This window comes from Piliocolobus tephrosceles, chromosome 5 (assembly GCF_002776525.5).
Source record: "Piliocolobus tephrosceles isolate RC106 chromosome 5, ASM277652v3, whole genome shotgun sequence".
Taxonomy (NCBI): Eukaryota; Metazoa; Chordata; class Mammalia; order Primates; family Cercopithecidae; genus Piliocolobus; species Piliocolobus tephrosceles.
This window is the reverse complement of record NC_045438.1, coordinates 62,437,717-62,461,811: the sequence shown is the minus strand read 5'-3', so window position 1 is coordinate 62,461,811 and position 24,095 is coordinate 62,437,717. Positions and strand designations below refer to the sequence as shown.

General features: G+C 39.3%; 2 protein-coding genes across 3 annotated transcripts in view; one reads left to right on the top strand and one right to left on the bottom strand.

Moving 5' to 3' along the window:
* AK9 (adenylate kinase 9) overlaps positions 1-18,778 on the bottom strand; it is a 197,616-nt gene extending 178,838 nt beyond the window's left edge. The window contains exons 1-5 of the mRNA XM_023206014.2: positions 18,125-18,778; positions 8,127-8,254; positions 6,814-6,877; positions 4,737-4,789; positions 4,539-4,635 (exon numbers count right to left, since the gene is read on the bottom strand). Of these exons, the coding sequence (XP_023061782.2) occupies positions 4,539-4,635; positions 4,737-4,789; positions 6,814-6,877; positions 8,127-8,254; positions 18,125-18,272 (490 nt within the window). The 5' untranslated portion in view covers positions 18,273-18,778. The remainder of the gene's footprint in view (positions 1-4,538; positions 4,636-4,736; positions 4,790-6,813; positions 6,878-8,126; positions 8,255-18,124) is intronic.
* Positions 18,779-18,910: 132 nt separating this feature from the next.
* FIG4 (FIG4 phosphoinositide 5-phosphatase) overlaps positions 18,911-24,095 on the top strand; it is a 127,541-nt gene continuing 122,356 nt past the window's right edge. Inside the window, exon 1 of one of the 2 annotated variants that reach the window (XM_023206015.3) lies at positions 18,911-19,140. In XM_023206015.3, coding sequence (XP_023061783.1) covers positions 19,075-19,140 — 66 coding nt within the window. In that variant the 5' untranslated portion in view covers positions 18,911-19,074. The other variant, XM_023206016.2, reaches the window with a different exon arrangement.

Below are 24,095 nucleotides of genomic sequence, written 5' to 3'. Positions count from 1 at the left end.
GAAGAAGAAGAAGAAGAAGAAGAAGAAGAAGAAGAAGAAGAAGAAGACCAAGAACCATCATGCAAATTCAAAACCTAGTTAATGCTTAGGCATACACAATTTCTCCTAAGCTTTTTTGATCACTTTACTTTCTGCTAACAGTATGTTGGGCTCTACCCAGAGAAGCAATCCTACCTAATTTAACTTAAAAAGGCAGAAAGGAAGACCTTGTCATCTTGGTTTTGGACATATGAACTGTAATTATGATTCCCTCTTGTCTTGCTGTAATCCTTAGTGTCCAACTTGGCTTACTTACGTGTTCCTGCTATTGTCTTAAACGTAGCATGGTATCCCCAAGGCATCTATCCTATTGGAGATTCATTAAATGAGCTCAGTGCATCCCTGAAAAAATGTAGACACTGCCTGTACTGTCTCAAGAATGGGGCCAGACCTTTCTCTGCCTGCCTCTTCTTGTTGTTCTCTGCTTTCTGCTTTTCTGGCTCCACACCACCCTCATTTGGTTTGGCATCTCTGCTCTTGTTGTGAGTCTAGCTTTCACTTGATTAACATGTTTGAACTGGTTTTTAAGACTTTGACCAGCATCTCCTCTGGTACACGATGGCTGGCATTAACTCCGGGTCTGACACATTGTGATGGTGGGTACTACAGTGAAGGGGACTGCGTGCCTAGCTCTGGATGGAACTCAACCCTTGCCCAGCTAACTCCTCCAAGTTGGACAGTTCTAGAGACCATCTATCTCCAGATTTCATGCCCTTCCCTTGTAAGCAAAAGCAACAATATCTCCCTGCCATTCCCTATGCTGGCAATACTTCCCAACATCTGTGTATCACAAGTGATCACAGAAAGATGCTTGGCACTGTTTGCTGTGCTTGCCAAAACCCTTCCTGTTCCTACAGTCACTGCCACTGCCTGGAGAGCTTATCAGGCATTCCACGTGCATCTGTTTGCAGGAATGCTGAACTTCTGGTGTACATGTATATTGGAACGATGTTCATACTTGGTCCCTTTAGTGATGGAAGCGGCAGAAGAATAAGTAATTTCCATGGATCTAGCTCTCTCTTGAAAGGCCGTTATTTGGGCTGCCTAAATGTTCTGAGCTATGAATTTTGGGGCTCTACCCTCTGAGAGAAGTCTAGTATTATCATTCCAGAGCCTAGGGGTGTATCTATGGGAGGAGGTGTAAGATAGACAGTTATGTCATCTAAGTTTGTCTCACCATTGCAGATGTAAGGTAGAATATGCAGATGTAAAGTGGAATAACTTAGTCCTCTAGTGCCAATTCTGGGAAGATCTCAGGGATACACTGCTTGCTAAACAGACCAGAACTACTGAGCCCACTGTCAACCTTTCCAATTTCAGAGACATGTGAGAATGAAAGCATAGATGAGGAACTTCTCACTCCCACCCCTACATGTCCTTGAGACTATTACCAAGCCCTTGCCCTTCCATGCTAAAGATGGAGGAGTGGTACACCCCCAGCCAGTCCTTGCTGGGAGACTGTGCATGTTCTATCATAGGCAGAGTAGGTGCTTTGTAGGCCGTTGCCCAGCTTTCTTTAGCCCAACAAGTGAGAAACTGTAAGACTGTCCAGACCACTACCCAGAGGAAACTGACTTTTCTCAGGCCCATACCATCCCTTTGCCACCATTTCTTGGCACAGTCAGAAGGAGAAGGCATTTTCTATTTCCATACAAATGAAGATGGCAGACTACTGCTTTCCGATTGAAGTGGTGAGAGATTCAGAGACATCAGGTAGCTTCGTGTCCAGCCATCCCTGCTACCCATCTGACCTCAGGCCAGGCTGATAGGAGTGGACACATTGGTGACCAATGACTTGCAAGACCATTCATAATGATACATTCGGGGCAGGGAATGCCCAGACTGGGGCTATTCATTCACTGGGGAAAACGAGATTTTCCAGAATCTAGAAGCAGGGAGCAGTGAGGAGCTTTTAGGATGCCATGTATTGACTCTACTGTTTCTCTTGGGTAAGGATATAGCTCTGAGAGCTGATTTTGGTTAAAGGCCAAAATAATACAATAGATTGTCAATGAAAAGTTAATTATAGATCGTGTAGGCCCTTTTAAAATAGTGATAGAAACACAAATTATAAAAGGGCTCTAGTATAAAACAAAATTAAGATGAATTTGGCAATACTCTGCTGTGTGATGTCCCTGGAAGTGCACATATCTCGTTAGGGATTTTGGAGTCATCAATTATCCATATTCACCCAGCCCCTCACTCAAGTTTATATCCCTGTTTTGAAAACCCTTCACTTCTAATTTTGCTTCTACCTTCCACCAGGCTACGGGTTGAGAGCAAACATCAGGATGAGAGGGCTTGCTGGGAATTTGGGCAAAGACTTTCAAACTGTATTTAGCAGAGTGCTGGGTTCTAAAAAAACTCCTGTGGGGATGCTACAGGATGGGCTGAGGGGTGGCTGGGCAGAAAGGGCTTTAGGTTCCATCTCCATTGCAGCCTTTAAATGAGCTTGTTTGTGCATGCCTAGAATGTGGCCAAGTAAGCAAATGGTGAGGGTGTGGCCCCCAGACTCAAGAAACCATTTATATCACTTTTCCTCTGCCAGATCCTAGGACAAGTACTGGCATACAGGAAATACTGAGGTCTGAGGAATGTAATCAGCCAAATCCAGAATGTGGGAAACTCTACAAGACAAGTGACCCATTTCTTCAACAGAGAAGACATAAGAAGACAGAAAGAAGTAGCGGAAACTTATAGATAAAAAGAGACTTGAGACATACTAGTCACTTACACTATGTGAAATCTGGTTAGATCCTGCTTCAAAAAAAAATTAACTAAAAAACATCTATGAGGTAATTAATGAAATCTGACCACAGACCATTTAGTAGATGATATCGAGGAATAACCATTTTTTAGGTGTGACAATGGTAATGCGGTAATAGGTTTAAGAGTCTAAAAGATCTTTTAGAGATATAAATGAAACATTTTATAGATGAACTGATATGATATGGATTAGCTTCAAAATAACATAGGTTGAGAGAAGGGAGTAAGTCGAAGTGTAGATGAAACGAGATTAGACTAGAGTTGATTTTGAACATATGCTGAACCTGGGTGGTAATGTGGAAGGATCTTTATACTAATCTCTCTACTTTTCTTTGAACTATTTCCTAATAAAAATTGTAAAACATTATGAACACCATGAGAGGCACAACTGAGTTTCTTTGTATTGTTTTTTTTTCTTTCTCATTTTGCCAATACTTATAATTTATGCCATCTTTTTTGTAGCCATGTAAACCAATCCAAGTTTTTCAAGAGGTAAGTGAGGTTAACAAATAGGTATTTATTTACCTACCTATATACATACTTCTGTTTCAAATAGTATGCTTTCTGATAATTTGGAATTCTGTGATTCCTGTTTGCCTTTTTACTTATCCAGCCTTCCATATTCTGGATATTTTGCCCAAGTTCAATCTCTTTATCACTGCTGAGCAAACAGGTAGTAAGTGGATAGACAGGTAGGTAGTTTACAGACAAACCTTATCTATCTACTTACATTATGATGCATTTATAATCCATATATATTAATCTATATATATGTATTATATATAATACCCATATATCCATACAGAGACCTATCTACATATGTGGATAGATATGGGACATTCTGTGTATCATCTCTGTATATGTATGATCTATATGAAGAGGTACCTTTCTGTCTATGATAGAGACCAATCAATACAGTTTGACAAGGCTGCTTTTGCTGCTTGCATCATTGATTTGCTTTGGCAGTTATGGTTTTTACTTTCCTGTATTTTTATTCCTGCAAAGATAGTTACAATGTCCTCTTCTAACTTACTAAGAATATAAAGCAATTTTCTTAATTTTTCTTTTTTCATCCAATAAATCCATTTCAGGGGGACAATTTTATCCCAAACTTGTCATTATTCTTCTTCTCCTCTTTAGAAGAGGTATTAGAGTTTGCTCTTTTCTTTTTAATCATTTTGAGCTTCAGTGGTCTTTGGCTTGAAAAACTAGATCCAAAGCCCTTGCTCAGCATCCATTTGAGTACCGGGACAGGTTTCAGGTCCAGAGTCAGAGGGTAGACTGGATGAACAGGATGAAGCCTGAAAATATCTGGAGCTCAGCAGTAAGATGGTGGCATTCCACTTCCCATTCCTGCCTTTTAAGTGCGGATTAATGCAGACAACCCTAGCCATTGTCAGGACTTAATGACATTACCCAAGGTATATGAGGAAGCAGTCAGCAGAGTTAGCAGTACTGCAAGATGGACCACAGCAGATTTCTGATGCTTTTATTGGATAACACAATGTTAAAGAAGATTGGGTCATATAAACTTATTTTTTAAACAAATGTACAATCTGAGAAATAAAAACAAACAAGCGAATAAAACCATCGAGCTGCTCAACTGAACAGAGATAATGAGATTCCTGTGCTAAGGCAAAAGAAAGGGCAACTCCAGAAACTATTTTTGCCTCAGGTAAAGCATGAGTTTTAAGGCTGCTTTGTGGGCTGTAAATATATTAAAATAAACATACCAAAGTGACAGACTTCTGGGGAGTTGAGCTTCTCCAACATTAGCTTTATGACAAGTTCATCTGGAATGCTTTGACCACTGATCAACATTGATTGCAACTAAGGACAAGCATAGATATTGTACATTACTGTATAATATATCTATGATACAGAGCTTTTTTTTTGTAATCATAGTTACTTTGAAATTTAGATCTGTTTACCATAAGTCCTGATTCAGTTTCAGCAGCAATCTGTTCTTCCAAAACTGGCAAAGCTAAAACATGAATTCAAAATATTAATACAGACTGATACTAGGATCACCAAAATAAGAAACACATTCTAGTGTCTTCTAACTGGTAACAAAGATTAACATTTGTGCATCACTTTATGATTTACAATGCAAATGTATGCATATTATGTCATTTAAGCCTAACCAAAGCAGAAGCAGCAGAACGTCTTCCACAGAGAACTTGTCTCTGCCACTCACTAAGCTTAAGAATCTTGGAGAACTGAACATGGTGACTCATGTCTGCAATCCCAGTAATTTGGGAGTCCAAGGCAGGAGGATTGCTTCAGCCCAGGAGTTTGAGATCAGCCTGGGCAACATAGGAAGACTACATTTCTACAAAAAGTTAAAAAATTAGCAGGGTGTGATGGTGCATGCCTATAGTCTCTGCTACTCAGGAAGTTGAGGTAGGGCAATCACTTGAGCCCATGAGGTCAAGGCTGCAGAGAGCCGTGATCATGTCACTGCACTCCAGCCTGGGTGACAGAGTTAGAGTGTGTCTCAAAATAAAAATAAAAAATAAAAAAATAAAGAATCCTGGGGGAGCTAACCCCGTAAACACCGCTGCACCTTGGATGCATACATACTGTGTAGTGTACAATAGAATGTAAGGATAAAATCAGGTGGTGTATATGACAGTGATTTCTACATCATTAAATATAGTTACAAAAGTATGCACTGGTATTAATTAATCCAGATTTTCATAACCCTACAATTACATCCAAAGCCGGCTAGTTTTGCACATGGTGTAAAAGGAAATGAATCAAGAAATGTTAAAATGGGTAAACACAGATGAGAAAGAGGGGTCTTGAGGCTGAAATTCCGATGATTTGTTTCCTTTAAAAGAGGAAATGTGTCATTCCTTGATAGAGGACATCCTGGGATAGGAATGACAGGGGCATGATCCAGGGGAGGATCCAGGTGAGTTGTTACATCATTAGTTGTTAATAATCTATGGGACGTTTGGTATTCTTTAAGACTTCCTAGAAGTAAACTTTTTGAACAAAGGAAGAAGAAACTTTTAGAGTTGTGTGTGTGTGTGTGTTATATATTACAAATTGTTTTCCAAAAAACTTGTACCAGGTTGCAATTTTACCAACAGCATGTGGAATGCCCATTTCATAACATCCTTACCTACAGTGATTGTAGTAATTGTAAAGATTCACTGCCAATTTGATAGGCAAATATGGATCAGTGTTATTTTAACGAACATTTCTTAGAATGATATTGAACTCTTTTTTCTTATATTGTTTATTTTTATTTCTGCTTTTATGAATTGCCTATTCATTCTTTTTCTTATTTTTCTATTAGGGCATAAATAGTTTTATTAATTAAGAGAATATTTATATATAAACATACCAAGTTATTGTCTTACATACTGCAAAGAATGCAAGAAAATTTATAAATAAAAAATAAAAGCTATCATTGAAGACAATTAAGTCATAAAAAAATGTTCCTAAGAAAAGCTGTGAGAGTTCCATCTCATTTGAGCTTTCATAAAGAGACACCCAAACACACATATTCCAAATAGTTCTAAATTACGAAATTAGAGAATTAGAGGTAGTAGAATAGAGTTGATGACATTTCAGAAATTCTATGAACAAAACTAGAACTAACAGAAGGGCAAAACATTATTGGATTGATGATGCTGTTATAGAAATAATATTGGGCTGGGTGTTGTGGCTCACACCTGTAATCCAGCACTTCGGGAGGCCAACGTGGGAAGACTGTTTGAGCCCAAGAGTTTGAAAGCAGCCTAGGCAACAAAGCAAGACCATGTCTCTACCAAAAAAAAATTATTTAATTAATTACTTTAATTAAATATAAATAAAAACCCAAGCAGATAATATTAACTGGGTTGACAGGTGGACAAATGTGTGATAAAGCAAATATAGCAAAATGTTAATCACAGACTCTAGATGCCAGGTATATGGGCATTCACTGTATAATTATCACCATTTTATGCATATTTGAAAGTTTTCATAATATTAGAGAAAAAAGATAAAATTTACCTTCAACACGAATACATTTCCATGCCTGTGTTATATAATGGGCTAATGTTGTTTTCCCAACACCCTTAAAAAGAAAAATGTTATTTAAAGCCCAACAGAACAGTCACTTGCCAGTGAAACAGATACACCAATTTTTAAAGATTCTATTGCTAGTTACTATTACATTAATGTTATAAAGTAATTTTTCCCATAAAAAAATGAAGAGTAGACCCTAGATAGGTATAGTTTAGTTTTTCTTCACTAATTCTTGCATATGCCACATCTCCTAAAGTAGTATAAATAGACCCTTTAAAATTAAGTAGATAGCCCTAAAATCAGGAAGCTATACCATTATGGTATTGCACTCTTTTAACTGTCAAATTTTATAATTTTGATTACAAATCATTGTGATTATATTGCAGAGTCATGATTTTACTTCCTTTCTAAAGTTTACAATCATGAATGTTTTGACAGGCTTCCATTTAGTAATTTTGATGAGCAAAAAGATCCTTTTTAACTGACATCTTTGGAAAGTATCATACTTTAAAGATAAAAGGTCGTTTTGATGAAGTGACATTTGCATCTGGTTGCTTTCACCGTTGACTTTTTAAAACCCATTATGTTTTTAGAAACATAGTGAAAGTTGTTGAAACCATTTATTGGTATCTGTCCCAGGGTCCACATAAAATAAGTCAAGGATGGGATCTAGCTCTTAATCTCTGCTATGCTGGAGAGGCTCTTTAATTAACCAGCTTAGTGGCTGTCAGTAGCTATTATCTAGAGTTCCTTACTAGAAATGTCTAGAAAAGCAAACTTTATTACAACAGCCATTTTGGTTTTTTCCTGCTTTTTGGAAAGACAACACATAGGTCCTCTAACACGCTGTAGGTAAAGCCTGAGGCACAGTGCCTCTCAGGATCTCAGACATTAACAGGAGAACCTCCTGGCTCATCTTGATGGTGTCCTGTCTTCACATATCCAGAGAGCCTCACGACAAATTGCAAAGGAAGTTTCATACGCAAATAAAGTCTGAAGTAACCTCAGATCGCACACTACTAACAGTTGTCATGTGCGATGTTTTGGTGAGTTAATTTCTTCATAATATAAAAGCAAATTTAAATATAGTCTGGGTTCCTTCTCAATTATAACATATAAGAAGAGAGAGTTATGAATTTATAACCAATATTATGTCAGATTTTAGGTCATATAATGAAAACTTATCAGAAGCTCAAAAAATGAGCACAATATGTGGTTTTTATTTTTATACGGTAACTTAGAAAATTGTGATTTTAAAACTAAAAAAAAATTATACAAAATAATAAGAGATAACTTACTGGTTTCCCAAATACAACAAAGCAAACAGGTTTGGACAACAAAAAATTCCTTTCAGTTTCATCTTCATCAAATATATCTGCAAAAGGATGCTCTTCTGTCTTCTCTTGAGAAGTCATGATACAAAATACTACAATAAAACAGGGTAAGATTGTTAACTTGCCTAATTTGGTTGGAGGAGGAACAATTGAAATAACCTGTGAATTTTCTTAGCCCAGAAGTCATTTTGTGCCATTAAACACATGAATTTTGTCAGTAATTGCAAATATGCAAATAAGTTTAACTCATTTATAAAAATAATAGTAAGGCCGGGCGTGGTGGCTCAAGCCTGTAATCCCAGCACTTTGGGAGGCCAAGACGGGCGGATCACGAGGTCAGGAGATCGACACCATCCTGGCTAACACGGTGAAACCCCGTCTCTACTAAAAATACAAAAAACTAGCCGGGCGAGGTGGCGGGCGCCTGTAGCCCCAGCTACTTTGGAGGCTGAGGCAGGAGAATAGCGTAAACCCAGGAGGCAGAGCTTGCAGTGAGCTGACATCCGGCCACTGCACTCCAGCCTGGGCGACAGAGTGAGACTCCGTCTCAAAACAAAACAAAACAAAACAAAACAAAAAAAAAAGTAAGCTCTTAGTTTGAGACAAAAACAAAATCCAACTATATGTTGTATAAAAGAGAGCTCAAAGTGTTTCTGAAAGACTAACAAGGAAAAAATACATATATATGTATAAATACACAGATTTGTGTGTATTATATTAAAAACCAAATTAAAGTTAAATATGTTGTACATGCACATGCAACATAGGTGCATGTATAATTTTTACCAGAAATGGAAAAGGTAATCTTGGCTAAATGTATTAGATTCATATTTTCATATTTTAGGAAGCTTTGGTTAATTTCATGAAGAAAACTTTTCCAACAGTAATGTAGGTTTTACATTTTTTCTTTTATAATATTTTATAAATATCTGCAAGAACATATATTTATTTTAAAGTTGTTTTGCTATTTTGATTTGCTCTTAAGTGGATTTCTAGCACGGAAGCTGGAGTCCTCAATATTTTAACATGAACAGTTTTCAACTTAGTGCAACTCTTTTGGAGTGAATCAGAAACAAATAAGGTCATAACTTTTTATTTGTTTTTGCATGAAGACTGTTTCTTGTTTTCAAGCACTTGTAGACTACATATTCACACTCATGAAATATTTATATATACCCATTGAATATTTCTATTATGTAAACAGTAAAATAGCATGGGACATATCTCTTGATCACAATAAAACAATGTTAAAAATAGTGATAAAAGAATTTTAAAAACCCCTAATTGTCGAATATTTAAAAGAAAAAAGAACACTATATTTTTCTAAATATTACTTGATCAAATAAAATTTTAAAATGGAAATGATAAAATATTAGCAAAATAATAGTATTATTAAATATCGATACTATGAAGAAACTGCATCAACTAATGGGCAAAACAACTGGCTAGCATCATAGTGACAGGATCAAATTCACACATAGCAATATTAACCTTAAAAGTAAATGGGCTAAATGCCCTGATTAAAAGACACAGACTGGCAAATTGGATAAAGAGTCAAGACCCATCAATGTGCTGTATTCAGGAGACCCATCTCATGTGCAAAGACACACATAGGTGCAAAATAAAGAGATGGAGGAATATTTACCAAGCAAATGGAAAGCAAAAAAAAGGCAGGAGTTGCAATCCTAATCTCTGATATAACAGACTTTAAACCAATAAAGATCAAAAGAGACAAAGAAGGGCATTACATAATAGTAAAGGGATCAATGCAGCAAGAAGAGCTAACTATCCTAAATATATATGCACCCAATACAGGAGCACCTAGATTTAGAAAGCAAGTTCTTAGAGACCTACAAAGAGACTTAGACTCCCACACAATAATAGTGGGAGACTTTAACACCTCATTGTCAATATTAGACAGATCAATGAGATAGAAAATTAATAAGGATATTCAGGACTTGAATTCAGCTCTGGACCAAGCAGACCTAATAGACATCTACAGAACTCTCCACCCCAAATCAATAGAACATACATTCTTCTCAGCACCTCATTGCACTTATTCTAAAATTGACCACATAATTGGAAGAAAAACACTCCTCAGCAAACACAAAAGAAGAGAAATCATAACAGTCTCTCAGACCACAGAGCAATCAAATTAGAACTCAGGATTAAGAAACTCACTCAAAACCACACAACTACATGGAAACTAACCTGCTCCTGAATGACTACTGGGTAAATAATGAAATTAAGCTAGAGACAAAGATGTTCTTTGAAACCAATGAGAATGAAGACACAACGTACCAGAATCTCTGGGACACATTTAAAGCAGTGTGTAGAGGGAAATTTATAGCACTAAATGCCCACAAAAGAAAGCAGGAAAGATCTAAAATTGCCCTAACATCACAATTAAAAGAACTAGAGAAGCAACAGCAAACAAATTAAAAAATCTACAGAAGACAAGAAATAGCTAAGATCAGAGCAGAACTGAAAGAGATAGAGACATGACAAACCCTTCAAAAAATCAATGAATCCAGGAGCTGGTTTTTTGAAAAGATCAACAAAACAGATAGACTGCTAGCCAGACTAATACAGAATAAAAGAGAGAAGAATCAAATAGATGCAATAAAAAATGATATCACCACTGATCCCACAGAAATACAAACTACCATCAGAGAATACTATAAACACCTCTACACAAATAAACTAGAAAATTTAGAAGAAATGGATAAATACCTGGACACATACACCCTCCCAAGTCTAAACCTAGAAGAAGTTGAATCCCTGAATAAACCAATAACAAGCTCTGAAATTGAGGCAGTAATTAACAGCCTACCAACCAAAAAACGTCTAGGACTAGATGGATTCACAGCCGAATTCTACCAGAGGTACAAAGAGGAGCTGGTACCATTCCTTCTGAAACTATTCCAATCAATAGAAAAAGAGGGACTCCTCCCTAATTCATTTTATGAGGCAGGCCAGCATCATCCTGATACCAAAACCTGGCAGAGACACAACAACAACAACAACAAAATTTCAGGCCAATATCCCTGATGAACATCGATGCAAAAATCCTCAATAAAATGCTGGCAAACTGAATGCAGCAGCACATCAAAAAGCTTATCCACCACAATCAAGTCAGCTTCATCCCTGGGATGCAAGGCTGGTACAACATACACAAATCAATAAATGTAATCCATCACATAAACAGAACCAATGACAAAAACCACATGATTATCTCAATAGATACAGAAAAGGCCTTCAACAAAATTCAACACCCCATTCATGCTAAAAACTCTCAATAAACTAGGTATTAATGGAATGTATCTCAAAATAATAAGAGCTATTTATGACAAGCCCACAGCCAATATCATATTGAATGGGCAAAAACTAGAAGCATTCCCCTTGAAAACTAGCACAAGACAAGGATGCCCTCTCTCACCACTCCTATTCAACATAGTATTGGAAGTTCTGGCCAGGGCAATCAGGCAAGAGAAAGAAATAAAGGGTATTCAAATAGGGAGAGAGGAAGTCAAATTGTCCCTGTTTGCGGATGACATGATTGTATATTTAGAAGTGTATGTTTAGAAAACCCCATCATCTCAGCCCCAAATCTCCTTAAGCTCATGAGCAACTTCAGCAAAGTCTCAGGATACAAAATCAATGTGCAAAAATCACAAGCATTCCTGTACACCAATAACAGACAAACAGAGAGCCAAATTATGAGTGAATTCTCATTCACAATTGCTACAAAGAGAATAAAATAACTAGGAATACAACTTACAAGGGATGTGAAGGACCTCTTCAAGGAGAACTACAAACCACTTCTCAAGGACATAAGAGAGGACACAAATAGAAAAACATTCCATGCTCATGGATAGGAAGAATCAAATTGTGAAAATGGCCATACTGCCCAAAGTAATTTATAGTGCTATCCCCATCAAGTACCACTGACTTTCTTCACAGAATTGGAAAAAACTACTTTAAACTTCATATGGAACCAAAAAAGAGCTCGTATAGCCAAGACAATCCTAAGCAAGAAGAACAAAGCTGGAGGCATCACGCTACCTGACTTCAAACAAGCAATGGGGAAAAGATTCCCTATTTAATAAATAGTGTTGGGAAAACTGGCTAGTCAAATGCAGAAAACTGAAATTGAACCCCTTCCTTACACTTTATACAAAAATTAACTCAAGATGGATCAAAGACTTAAACGTAAGACCCGGGATCATAAAAGTCCTAGAAGAAAATCTGGGCAATACCATTAAGCACATTGGCATGGGCAAAGACTTCATGTCTAAAACACCAAAAGCAATGGCAACAAAAGCCAAAACTGACAAATGGGATCTAATTAAACTAAAGAGCTTCTGCACAGCAAAAGAAACTATCATCAGAGTGAACAGGCAACCTACAGAATGGGAGAAAATTGTTGCAATCCATCAATCTGACAAAGGGCTAATATCCAGAATCTACAAAGAACTTAAACAAATTTACAAGAAAAAAAAAAAAAAAACAAACAAATAACCCCATTAAAAAGTGGGCAAAGGAATGAACAGACACTTCTCAAAAGAAGACATTTATGCAGCCAACAGACATATGGAAAAAATGCTCATCATCACTGGTTATCAGAGAAATGCAAATCCCACAGTGAGATACCATCTCATGCCAGTTAGAATGGCAATCATTAAAAAGTCAGGAAACAACAGATGCTGGAGAGGACGTTGAGAAATAGAGATACTTTTACACTGTTGGTAGGAATGTAAATTAGTTCAACCATTGTGGAAGACAGTGTGGCAATTCCTCAAGGATCTAGAACCAGAAATATCATTTGACCCAGCAATCTCATTACTGGGTATATACCCAAAGGATCATAAATCATTCTACTCTAAAGACACATGCACACATATGTTTACTGAGGCATTATTTACAACAGAAAAGACTTGGAACCAACCTAAATGTCCATCAATAATAGATTGGATAAAGAAAATGTGGCACATATACACCATGGAATACTATGCAGCCACAAAAAAGGATGAGTTCATGTCCTTTGCAGGGACATGGATGAAGCCGGAAACCATCATTCTCAGCAAACTATCACAACAACAGAAAACCAAACACCGCATGTTCTCACTCATAAGTGGGGGGTTGAAAAATGAGAACAGATGGATGTAGGGAGGGGAATATCACACATCAGGGCCTGTCAGTGGGTGGGGGGCTATAGGAGGGATAACATTAGGAGAAATACCTAATGTAGGTGATGGGTTGATGGGTGCAGCAAACCACCATGGCACGTGTACACCTATGTAACAAAGCTGCACGTTCTGCACATGTATTCCAGAACTTAAAGTATAATAATAAGAAAAAGAAAAGACCGAGTGGAAGCTCATGACATTGCATACTGGGTCCTCTACACCTGAGCAAAATAACCAAGAGTAAATCATTCTGAATGAAGAGTGATATGAACAACAATTTAAAAGATGTATAATCCTGCTTATTGCTCCAATCTTGCTTTTATAGAAGCTAGACAGAGCACAACAGATGAGGGTAGACTTCTGCAAATTTAACAAGCTGGTAGTCTCAGTTGCAACTGCTGTAAGGATGAGATCTTTACTAGATAGACACAGTATCTTGTATTTTTTATGCAGCTGATGATCTGGCAATGTGTGCCTTCTTTTCAATCCCCATGAAGAAAGGATCGGAAGCAATTTGTATTCACTTAGAGCAGTGACAGCGAACATCCAGTCTTACCCAAGGACTCTCCTGCTGTTTGAGACAATATAGTATAAAGGGGTCTTGATCCACAATGTTGACAATATCAGACCAGTGAGCAGGAAGTGGCAAGTGTCCCGGATCCCCTTATAAAGACACATAAGCAGTATAAAGTGCGAGATGAACCTACAAAGTTTGAAGGTCTTATTACTTCAGTAAAGTTTTAAAAGGCCAGTGATCTGGGACATTCTGTCCAAGGTAAAGGATGAGTTACTGTACCTTGTACCTTCTACCTCTAAAATAGAGGCACAGTATTTTGTAGGCCTCTTTAGTTTTCAAAGAGAGCATGAAGCACACTTAAGAATACTGTTTTGACCCATTTAGTGGGTGACATGGAAAGCTGTTGTTTTTGAGTGGGGCACACAGCGAGAAAAGCTCTGTAGTTTTAGGTTGCAGCACCAGAGGCTTTGCTTCCTGGGCCATATATCTGGCTAGATCCTGCAATACTAAAGGTCCCACAGTGCTGTGGTATGTAGGGATACCTTTCGGAGTCTTAGGAAAGACACAAAGGAGCCTCTCTCTGTAGATCCTTGCTGTCTGCAGCAGAGAACGATTCCCCATTCAAAAAACAGCTCTTGGTATGCTCACGGGCTCTAGTAGAGAATGAATGCCTGGTCATAGGATATCAAATGACTATGCAACTGGAAGTATCCACTATGAGCTGGTTATGTCAGACAAGTCAAGTCCTAAAGTCAGGCAGGCACAGTAGCAACCCATTACATGATAAAAATGAACATTGGCATCAGGCTCAAACAGGTCTTCAGGGCATAAATAAATTTCATAAGTAAGCAACCCAGATGCCCATGTCACCTGTCTCGTGCACCAGTGTCTCTTTGAGCTCACACCTCGTGTGGAATTCCCTAAGAACAGCTGACAGAAAATGAAAACAAAATTCATGGACGAATCACAATATATTGGTACAAGCTGTAAATGTAATGCTGCCAGACATTAGTTCCTCTCACAAGTAGCTCTGAAAAATGGTGATTAGGGGAAATCTTCCTGGCAGGCAGAGCTTTAAGCAGTATTCCTAGGCCCTCAGTTTGGAGGACAATGCCAAATGGTTTCATCAAGGGCCTAGAAGGTGCAAGATCAAAAGGTAAGAGAAAAAGAGTTCTGGGGAAGAAGCATGTGATTGGGCCTATGAGGGTGGTATAGCCAACAAACCCTAATCTGACCTCCAATGAGTCACACCTTTGCACAATCCTCTTCGAGTGGGAGTGGGGTCTGTAATTTGCTTCTAAATATAGCAAAGGTAATAGAATGTCTGTCTCCTGAATATGTTACATTGTATAAGATTCCATCTTAGGGGACTGGAGGGAGACTTTCTGTTGGCTAGGAAGAAGTAAGCTGCCATGCTGTGAGAGGACCACATGATGAGGAAGAGTGGGTGGCCTGTGAGTTCAGCCCCTGCCAACAGCTGTTAAGAAAACAGGGACTTCAGTCCTACGACCACAAAACGATGATGCTTGCTAACAATGTGAATCAGCTTGGGAGTGGATTCTTCCCTATTCAAGTCTCCAGATGGAATCTCATCTCAGCCAACACTGATTGCAGCCTTGTGAAACCCTGAGCAGAGTACCCAGCTGAGTGATGCCAGGGCCCCTGGCTGTGGAAACTGTGCGATCACAAATGTGTATTTTAAGCTGCTAAATTTGTGGTAATTCGCTATGCAGCAGAGAAAACTAATATTAGTGGATGTAAAATACATAGATATTTGTATCTCAGAAAGCATCCACCTCAGAAGAGGCACTGAAAAAACCAGGTGGATAGGATAATTTATCCAGTAGACACGAGCCAATTTTTGCTTCTGGTCACCTCAATGCTTGCATAATGGGTTCATAAATGAAGCAGGCATGGTGGCGGGGATGAAGGTGATGAAGGCTAGGCATGGGCTCATAACAAGGCCCCCTTTCACCAGGCTGGTTTAGTTACACTACTGCTGCTGAATGTTGTACCCGTTCATGGCAGAGACCTGTTCATATTAAGCCCTCAATATGGTACAACCCCTTTAGGAGACAAAACATTCATTCAGGGACAAATTGATTACACAAGACCCCTTCACCTTTGAAGGGGCAAGTGACAAGTGCTCCTAATATGGGCTTGTTTTTCTTACCTGCAGTGCCTTGGCCAGCACCACTACCTAAAGGTTTAGAGTATGTCTCATTTATCTTCATGAAATCTCATATAATATTGCCTTGGATCGGAGGACCCTTTTTACATATCATTTCGCCTAGAAGCCGCTGGTTTGACAGAATGTTGGAATGGCCTCTTAAAGGCACAACTAAGGTGCTAGCCTGGAATTTGAGACAATGTACTTCAAGATGAGGAATATGCTTTGAATCAAGGGCTGGAAGTAGGAGTGGCCCCTCTCACTAATACTCTCAGTGACTGACTTGGGAAATTTGCACCTCACTTCTGAACAAGAGGTCCTGGGTCTGGTGGAGGGGAACAACGGTTTTATCAGGGGACCCAGTAAAGGTTTCCTTAAATCTTAAAACTACTGCTGCCACCTGGTCATTTTTGACTCCACAAGCCCATAAGTTATCGCACTGGCAGATGGAGATAGGGTTGCTGCTATGTAATTGGATGAGATTGGGGGTGCTAAGGGTGGTATGGCCACAAACTGCTAGATAAGTGGGATAGGGGATGCATTTCTTGAACTCAGGGGATTCTCTGAGACAGCTCTTGACGCTTTCACGTCCAGTGAATGGGTAATTGCAGCAACCAAAACCTGACAATGACACAGTAACCAAGGGCTTATACTCCTCAGGAATGAAAGCTCGTTATCCTACTGGGCAAACAACAGACCAGCAGAAGTGTTGGCCAAGAGTAAGGAAAATCTAGAATGATGGTAGAGGAAGGAGATGATCAATTACAGACCTTGGACTAATTGCAGTAGAGGATTCTGCAGCTTGTCCCGTAATCTTTTTTGTGTAAGTCCTTTTCTTTTAAAAACTGAGACTAGCCACTACCTTAAAGAATTAGGGTGGGATGGGGTGAACTTGATGTGGAGGAAGAGTGGACATGAGTGCTGCAAAGGGTGGAATGTAGCAGCTGCTATTAGTGCCTTCCCCATATCCACTTGACATACATCTTTTCTATGCACGACCACCCCAACTTCCAAAATGTCAGCATGTGCGACTTTTTGCCCATGGGCTCTCTCCAGCTGCCAGAACCTACTCTCCCTGAACATAGGGTAGACTGGAAGTTCTAGGGAATCAATGTTCTGCCGTATCAGGCTTCATCCAATAACTGATGGGAGTTGGCGAATAAATACTCCAGCTTCCTTGCCCCTTAAGAGGGGATAACTGAGACATGCCTCCCAGTATTCCCTAGTGAATTCAGCCCACAAAGAAACTTCTTTGGTAATATTCCTTTTATTAGTTTTCTTCCACTCCCTGCTGCTGTTTCCTGGGATTACGTCTCATATAAACAACCTGCCCTCAAAGTTTTGTCTTCGGATCTAATTCTGGGTGAAATAAATTAAGACAAAGTTAAAATGGAAGTGCTAAACCATAATAATCGAAAACTAGAATCCTTAAGGTATCTTAAGAGCTGCCATCCTACATAAAAACACTGTGCAAATATTTAACTAATGTTTAGAAGAGTTGGTTTCATTATGAAACGGAACGCAGCTAATTATTTTTCCCAGCTAAAAGATCTAAGTTCAAAATGCCAGAATGGACACGGCCATCTTTCTAGTTCTTAAAAAAAGGAGTACCAAACTACAGGGGGGAAAAAGCGCAAAATAACATATAATTAAGTATTTCTTTAACTTTTTTAATTTCTCAAGTTTTAATTTACAATATGATCTTTCGTACTACATGAATGTTATCTGTGTATGCTATAATTCTGTAATTTTTAAAAAAGTTTCCTTACACTTAGCAGTTGAGAAGCCCTCTAGCGGAGGATTCTGAGGTTTAGAGGTTTCCTGGGAAACCTAGCATTGCCGCCTAAGTTAGGAGAGCTGCCTCTCCCCTACATCTTATACTCTTGCAGTAGGTGTTCAGTTAATATCTGTGGAATAAATACTTCAGTCGTTGAAAGGAGACGTGGTTTTAAAAAGTGGATTTACACAGAGACCGTTTTGCAAGAAAAGGAGCTGGTCTGGGGGTCCCCGCAGGAGGCGGGGTTCCGTGTACCAAGATGCCTCCGGGGCGGACCACGACCCAGCCGGCCGCGGGAAGGCTCCTTACCTGGCCGCAGCGGACCCTCTTCAGGGCAGCAACCGCCTCCAGGGGCTCCGCCTGGCTGTTGGGAGGTTGCCGGGGAGACCTCGGGCCGCTGCGCACTGGCGGCTTGGAGGGCGGGGCCTCGGGAGGCGGGGCTGTAGTTCACTGTCATTTCTTTTCCAATTCGAAATAGTCACTTTTGTACCGAATTTGGCATTCATAATTCTAATGCACTCATTTCCACAACTATGGAAGGGGGGTACACGCATGCCCATTTATGTAGCACACACGAAATGAAGAAACCTCCTTTCGAGCGCGGCTCCGCCACAGTGCGCTAGAATCTCTGTCGAAAACTTCAAGTGGCTAGTCTCAGGCACAAACGTGTGGCAAAGCCACGCTTTCCAGCTTTAGGTGATTTTAAAACAATTCCTTGGGCCACACAGCGTAGGTACAACATGGATTAGAGGTGAGGGGAAAACTGATACTCAGTGAAGGACTGTCAGAGGGCCGGCTTTCAGCAGCAGGCAGGGAAAACACAACGATCTATCCTGCAACTCGGAGAATCCTTTTCAAAAGAAGTTACCCAATCCCAAACCTTCCTCTTTTTTCCAAAGAGAGGGAGGAGATAAATAGACTCAACTAATCCGTCGACTTTTTCTCCGCCCACGTTTTCCTCCTGTCCTTACCAAAGATGGCGCCCTTCGCTTCCTCTCTTGGCAGCACGCAGGTCCCGGGAGCCTCTATCCGACCTCTCTATGATACGTCCTCCAGCCCCGCTCCTGCCGTGAGGGGCGGAGCTTGCTTGGAAGCGGGGCGCAGGAATCCGGAAACACCTGATCATCTATAGGTTTAGTGCCCAGGCGGTGTTGTTCCTGGCTGGACTTGATGTCCAGGGTCTGAGGAGTTTTCTTGCGGAGTCTCCTGGGGCGGTCCGGCGGCTCGTGCCCTGTGTGGGACCCGCATTTGCAGCTGCTATGCCCTCGGCCGCCGCCCCCATTATCAGCTCGGTCCAGAAGCTGGTTCTGTATGAGACTAGAGCTGTGAGTACCCCTCGCGGCAGGGGTGCTGGCGCGGGGGGGGAGGTGCGGGAGGATGGATGTCTGCCGGTGGGTGTGGGGCCGTAGGGTAGAGGCTGTACCCTGCCTCCTCCTCCTTCCTCTCCAGTTCCCAAATCCCTGTCAAACACAGCCTTGAGGTAAGCTAGCTCCCTTGGACTGTGCCTGGGCGCTTTTCCCCTATTTTGGTACCCTGGACATTGCAGCATTTGCAGGTACACTTACAAGCCATGGCTGGAACATGCTGGAAACAGGTGCTTGTGGTACCTCAGGAACTGTTCATGAGGTTCTCTGTACGAGTTACTGGATTCTTTTCAGCTTTCAGAAAGTGTTAAAGTTCTAGAGTTCACAGGTCACAGTACAGGCAGGGGTGTGAAAAAATTTGAACTATGGCTCGTAACTTATTTTTTCCTATTCCATGGTATACCATCACTGCGATTGATGTGAATTACACTTCTATTGCTGAATTTTTTGGTTCTCTTTTTCTTATTTGAAAGGAAAGAAAAACTTACTTTGTTTAAAGACATCTAATTTGGTTGGATAACATCTTGCTTTTCACTTGACTTTTTTCAACATAACATTTACTTTTAAAATTTTATTACTTTGAATGGCCATGTAAATAGCGAATACGCCGATCAGTTTGTATGTATTTCAATTACTAGTTCCTCAATTAAGAGGGAATGGTGTTTATAAAACTTCATAATTGGTCCTTTCTGTGGGTGGAAAGCAAAGTTGGTACAGTATAGCTCTCTGAATTGGGGTGCCACAGTGATATTAGGGACTGTGTTTAATATTACCCATTTCGTGCTAACAAGATTGCATATGCCAGATATTTGCATAATGCTCTTCACTATGTTATAGAGTGCTTTATAAACTGTTTCTCTGAAACTTGGGTTGTCTCCATTAGAGGAGTACGAGAAGGCATTTGACAGTTTCTCAGTTATAGCATAGTCCTAATAGCACAATAACCTCTCCCTCAGGTTAACATGAGTACAGAATTGTTGACCTTAAATTAATTTTGCTGACAACTTTGATTAGATCTAGATCAGAAGATGAAATTATCAAATATACTGTATTTGCAAGTATTTTCAGTTCTTTAATGAGAGTCATAAAGAAGTATCATTTGACATTGAAATGAAACTTTTTTTTTGTAAAATGTGCTGCTAGATGTCCCTAGTTAGAAACATAAATAACTTTTTTTTTTTTCCGTTTGAGATAAGAAAGAGTCTTGCTCTGTCACCCAGGCTGGAGTGCAGTGGTGCTATCTCGGCTCACTCACTGCAACCTCTGCTTCCCAGGTTCAAGCAATTCTTCCACCCCAGTCTCCCAAGAAGCTAGGGTTACAGGTATGTGCCACCATGACCAGCTAATTCTTGTGTTTTTAGTAGAAGACAGGGATTCTCCATGTTCGCCAGGCTGATCTAAAACGCCTGGCTTCGGCCTCCCAAAGTGTTGGGATTACAGGCGTGAGCTGCCGCATCTGGCCATAAATAAAATGCAAATTTCAGCCCATTAAAAAGCTAATCACTCATGAGGACTGCGTGAGATATTAGTGTTCAGAAAGCACAATTCATATTATAGGGCTCTTCTGCTCAGAAATCTTCAGTAGTCCCAATTCTGAGGAGAGTAAACTCTGAATCCTTTAGGTTGGCATTCAAAGCCATGTATTCTTTATCCTCAACTTGTCTATCTAGTTTTACATCTCATTTAATATCAATTCGTGAAACATTTATTGAGGATCAACCGTGTGCCTTCACATGCCTTATTCTGCAGTAAAACTGTATTGCTTTCAGTTCCTTGTATCTATTCTGTGTTTTTCTGCTGTTCTCTATTCTCATAATTCCACACCCCCTCTTTTCCTGTCAAAGCCTTGCGGAGCCTCACAGCACATATCTGGTCATGCTTTGCAAACAGTAGACTCTCAATAGATGTGGATTAAGGAGCTCTAACACAAACAGACAGAGGTGTGTTCTAGAACTCAGCTGTGACCCCTCTCAACCACCTAAGTAATGGAAATTAACTCTGGCCAGCTTAGAGACAAAAGGTAAATTTATCAAAATTCAGGGGAGCCGTTGCATGGTATCATTGGCAGATCCTAACTCTTCAGCTTCTGGAAAAGCAGGAAAGAGATAACAGGTTTGAGAACCCTCTCAGAGCACTACCAAAAATAGTGTAGGTGCTGGGAGAAAGTATCTGATTGACTCAACTATGATTGGGTATCATCCCCTGAGTGGACAGATCATTCATGGCCAGGGAGGGTCTGGCAGGAATGATTTAGCTGTGGAATCATCCTCTTTGTTTCAGCAAATGGTTGGAGCTGGGCAACCACCCTTGAAAATGTCTGCTGCATTGAATCACTGAGTCTTGGTTTTGTTGTTAGTTAAATAACTTTTTTTTTAATTTAAATATATAAGCAGAAAGGTTTTGTTTTCTTTTGTTTTTAGTAATAAGCTCAAAATATAAATAAATAAGAAAAAGGCATAAAATTATGGGTAACTAGATAAATTCTACGAATTAAGAAAACTGTAGTAGGTTGTAATAATGAGAATAATAGCTCAAAATATTCTACATATATTTTATTATTTGATCCTCATAAGACCTCTAAGAGATCACGCTGTTACTACTACTACTACATATATTATTTGGTAAAGAAAAAAAATGAGGCAAAGATAATTTAAGGCAGTGTTACTTAACCCATTTATGCTGGAGGTTGCAAATTTTTTTGTGTGAAAAATCAGACCTTTGCCATGACCTTAAGCAGTAGGATATAAATAAGTCCCACAAGTTCCAATAATGGAACACTAGGCATAAGGTGTGGTGCATGGGTTAGGAATGTATATTGGAGAAAGGACAGTCTCTTCAATAAATGGTGTTGAAAAAACTGGATATCCATGTGCAGAAGAATGAAATAAGGCCCTTCTCTCTTGCCATATCCACAGATCAACTTAAAATGGATTAAAGGCTTAAGTGCAAGACCCCAAACTGTAAAACTACCAGAAGAAAATATAGGGGAAATGCTTCAGGATATTGGTCTAGGCAAAGACTTTATGAGTAAGACTTTAAAAGCACAGGGAACAAAAGCTAAGATAGACAAATGGAACTATATCAAGCTGAAAAGCTGCACAGCAAAAGAAACAATCAACAGAGTGAAGAGGAAACCTACAGAATGGAGAAAATATTTGCAAACTCTTCATCCAAGAAGGGACTAATATCCAGAATATACAAGGAATTCAACAACTCAACAGCAAATACCCCCAGATAATCCAATTAAAAATGGGCAAGGATTTCTCAAAAGAAGATATACAAATGGCCAACAGGTATATGAAAAATTACTCAAGGTCACTAATTATCAGGGAAATGCAAATTAAAACCACAATGAGATACCGTGTCACCTCAGTTAAAATGGCTATTTTCAAAAGGACAAAAATTATCAAATGCTGGTGAGGATATGGAGAAAGGGAATTCTTATACAGTATTGGTGGTAATGTAAATTAGTATAGCCATTATAGAAAACAGTATGGAGGTTCCTCAAAAAACTAAAAATCTGGCAATCCCATTACTGAGTGTGTATATGAGGGGATTTCAAAAAGTTCATGGGAAAATGGAATTAAAAGATAAAAATAACAAATGTAAACTTTATTTCTCAAGCTAATTTCCGTCAAGGTCAAGACATTTTTGGAACTAATGATACCAGCTATTTAATTTATCCATAAAGATCTGAGGGTCCTGGGAATTTAACCACGTTGGTGCGATCTTTTTTACTTTGTTAACTAAAGAAAAATAGGTGCCCTTTAAGGATTTTTTTTTTTTAAGATGAGAAAAAAAAAGAAGTCAGAAGGAGCAAAATTGGAACTGTAAGGCAGAGGCCTAATTATTTTCCATTGAAACTCTTGCAAAAATTCCCATGTTTGATGAGAGGAATGAGCAGGAGGTTGTTGAGGTGGAGAAAGACTCTGTAATGGAGCTTCCTGAGTATTTTTCTGCTGAAGTGTTGGCTGACTTTCTCAAAACACTGTCATAATAAGCAGATACTGTTCTTTAGCTTTCCAGAAAGTCAACGAGCAAAATGCGGTGAGTACACACACACACACACACACACACACACACACACACACACACACACACGTTGCCACGACCTTTCCTCTTGGCTGGTCTGCTTTGCTTTAATTGGACCACTGCCATCTGGTGGTAGCTATTGCTTTGTATTGCTTTGATTGTGCTTTGACTTTAGGATCATACTGGTAAAGCCATGTTTAATAAAGTTCTTCGAAGAAATGCTTCAGGATCTTGATCTCACTTGTTTAAAATTTCTATAGAAGGCTCTGCTCTTGTCTGCAGCTGATCTGGGTGAAACAGTGTTGGGAGCCATCAAATGGAAAGTGTGCTCAACTTTAAATTTTCAGGCAGAATTGTGTGAGTTGTGCCAATTGAGATGTCTATGATGTTGGCTCCTATTTCTGCTGTTAATCATCTGTTCTCTTTAATCAGGGAACAAACAAGATGAATTTTTTTCTTGAAAAATTTACATGGATGGTCTGCTGCTATGGGCTTCATCTTCAACGTCATCTCATCCCTTCTTAAAGTTATTCATTTGTAAACTGCATATTTCTTTGGGGCATTGTCCCCATAAACTTTTAATAAGCATCAATGATTTCACCATTCTTCCACCCAAGTTTTACCATAGACTTGATGTTTGTTCTTGTTTCAATTTTAGCAGAATTCATGTTGCTCTGACAGGCTCTTTTCAAACTGATCTCTTACCCTTCCTAGTACTTCCAACTAGATCCTGTTCAGACATGTTATAGCAAGTTGGTATCAGTTTATTTTGGTGCAAAAATTTTTTGAAATCCATAGCTTTTTTGTAATATGCATTTTCCATGAACTTTATCAAGTCCCCTTATATATTCAAAAGAAAGGAAATCAGTATGTCAAAGAGATAT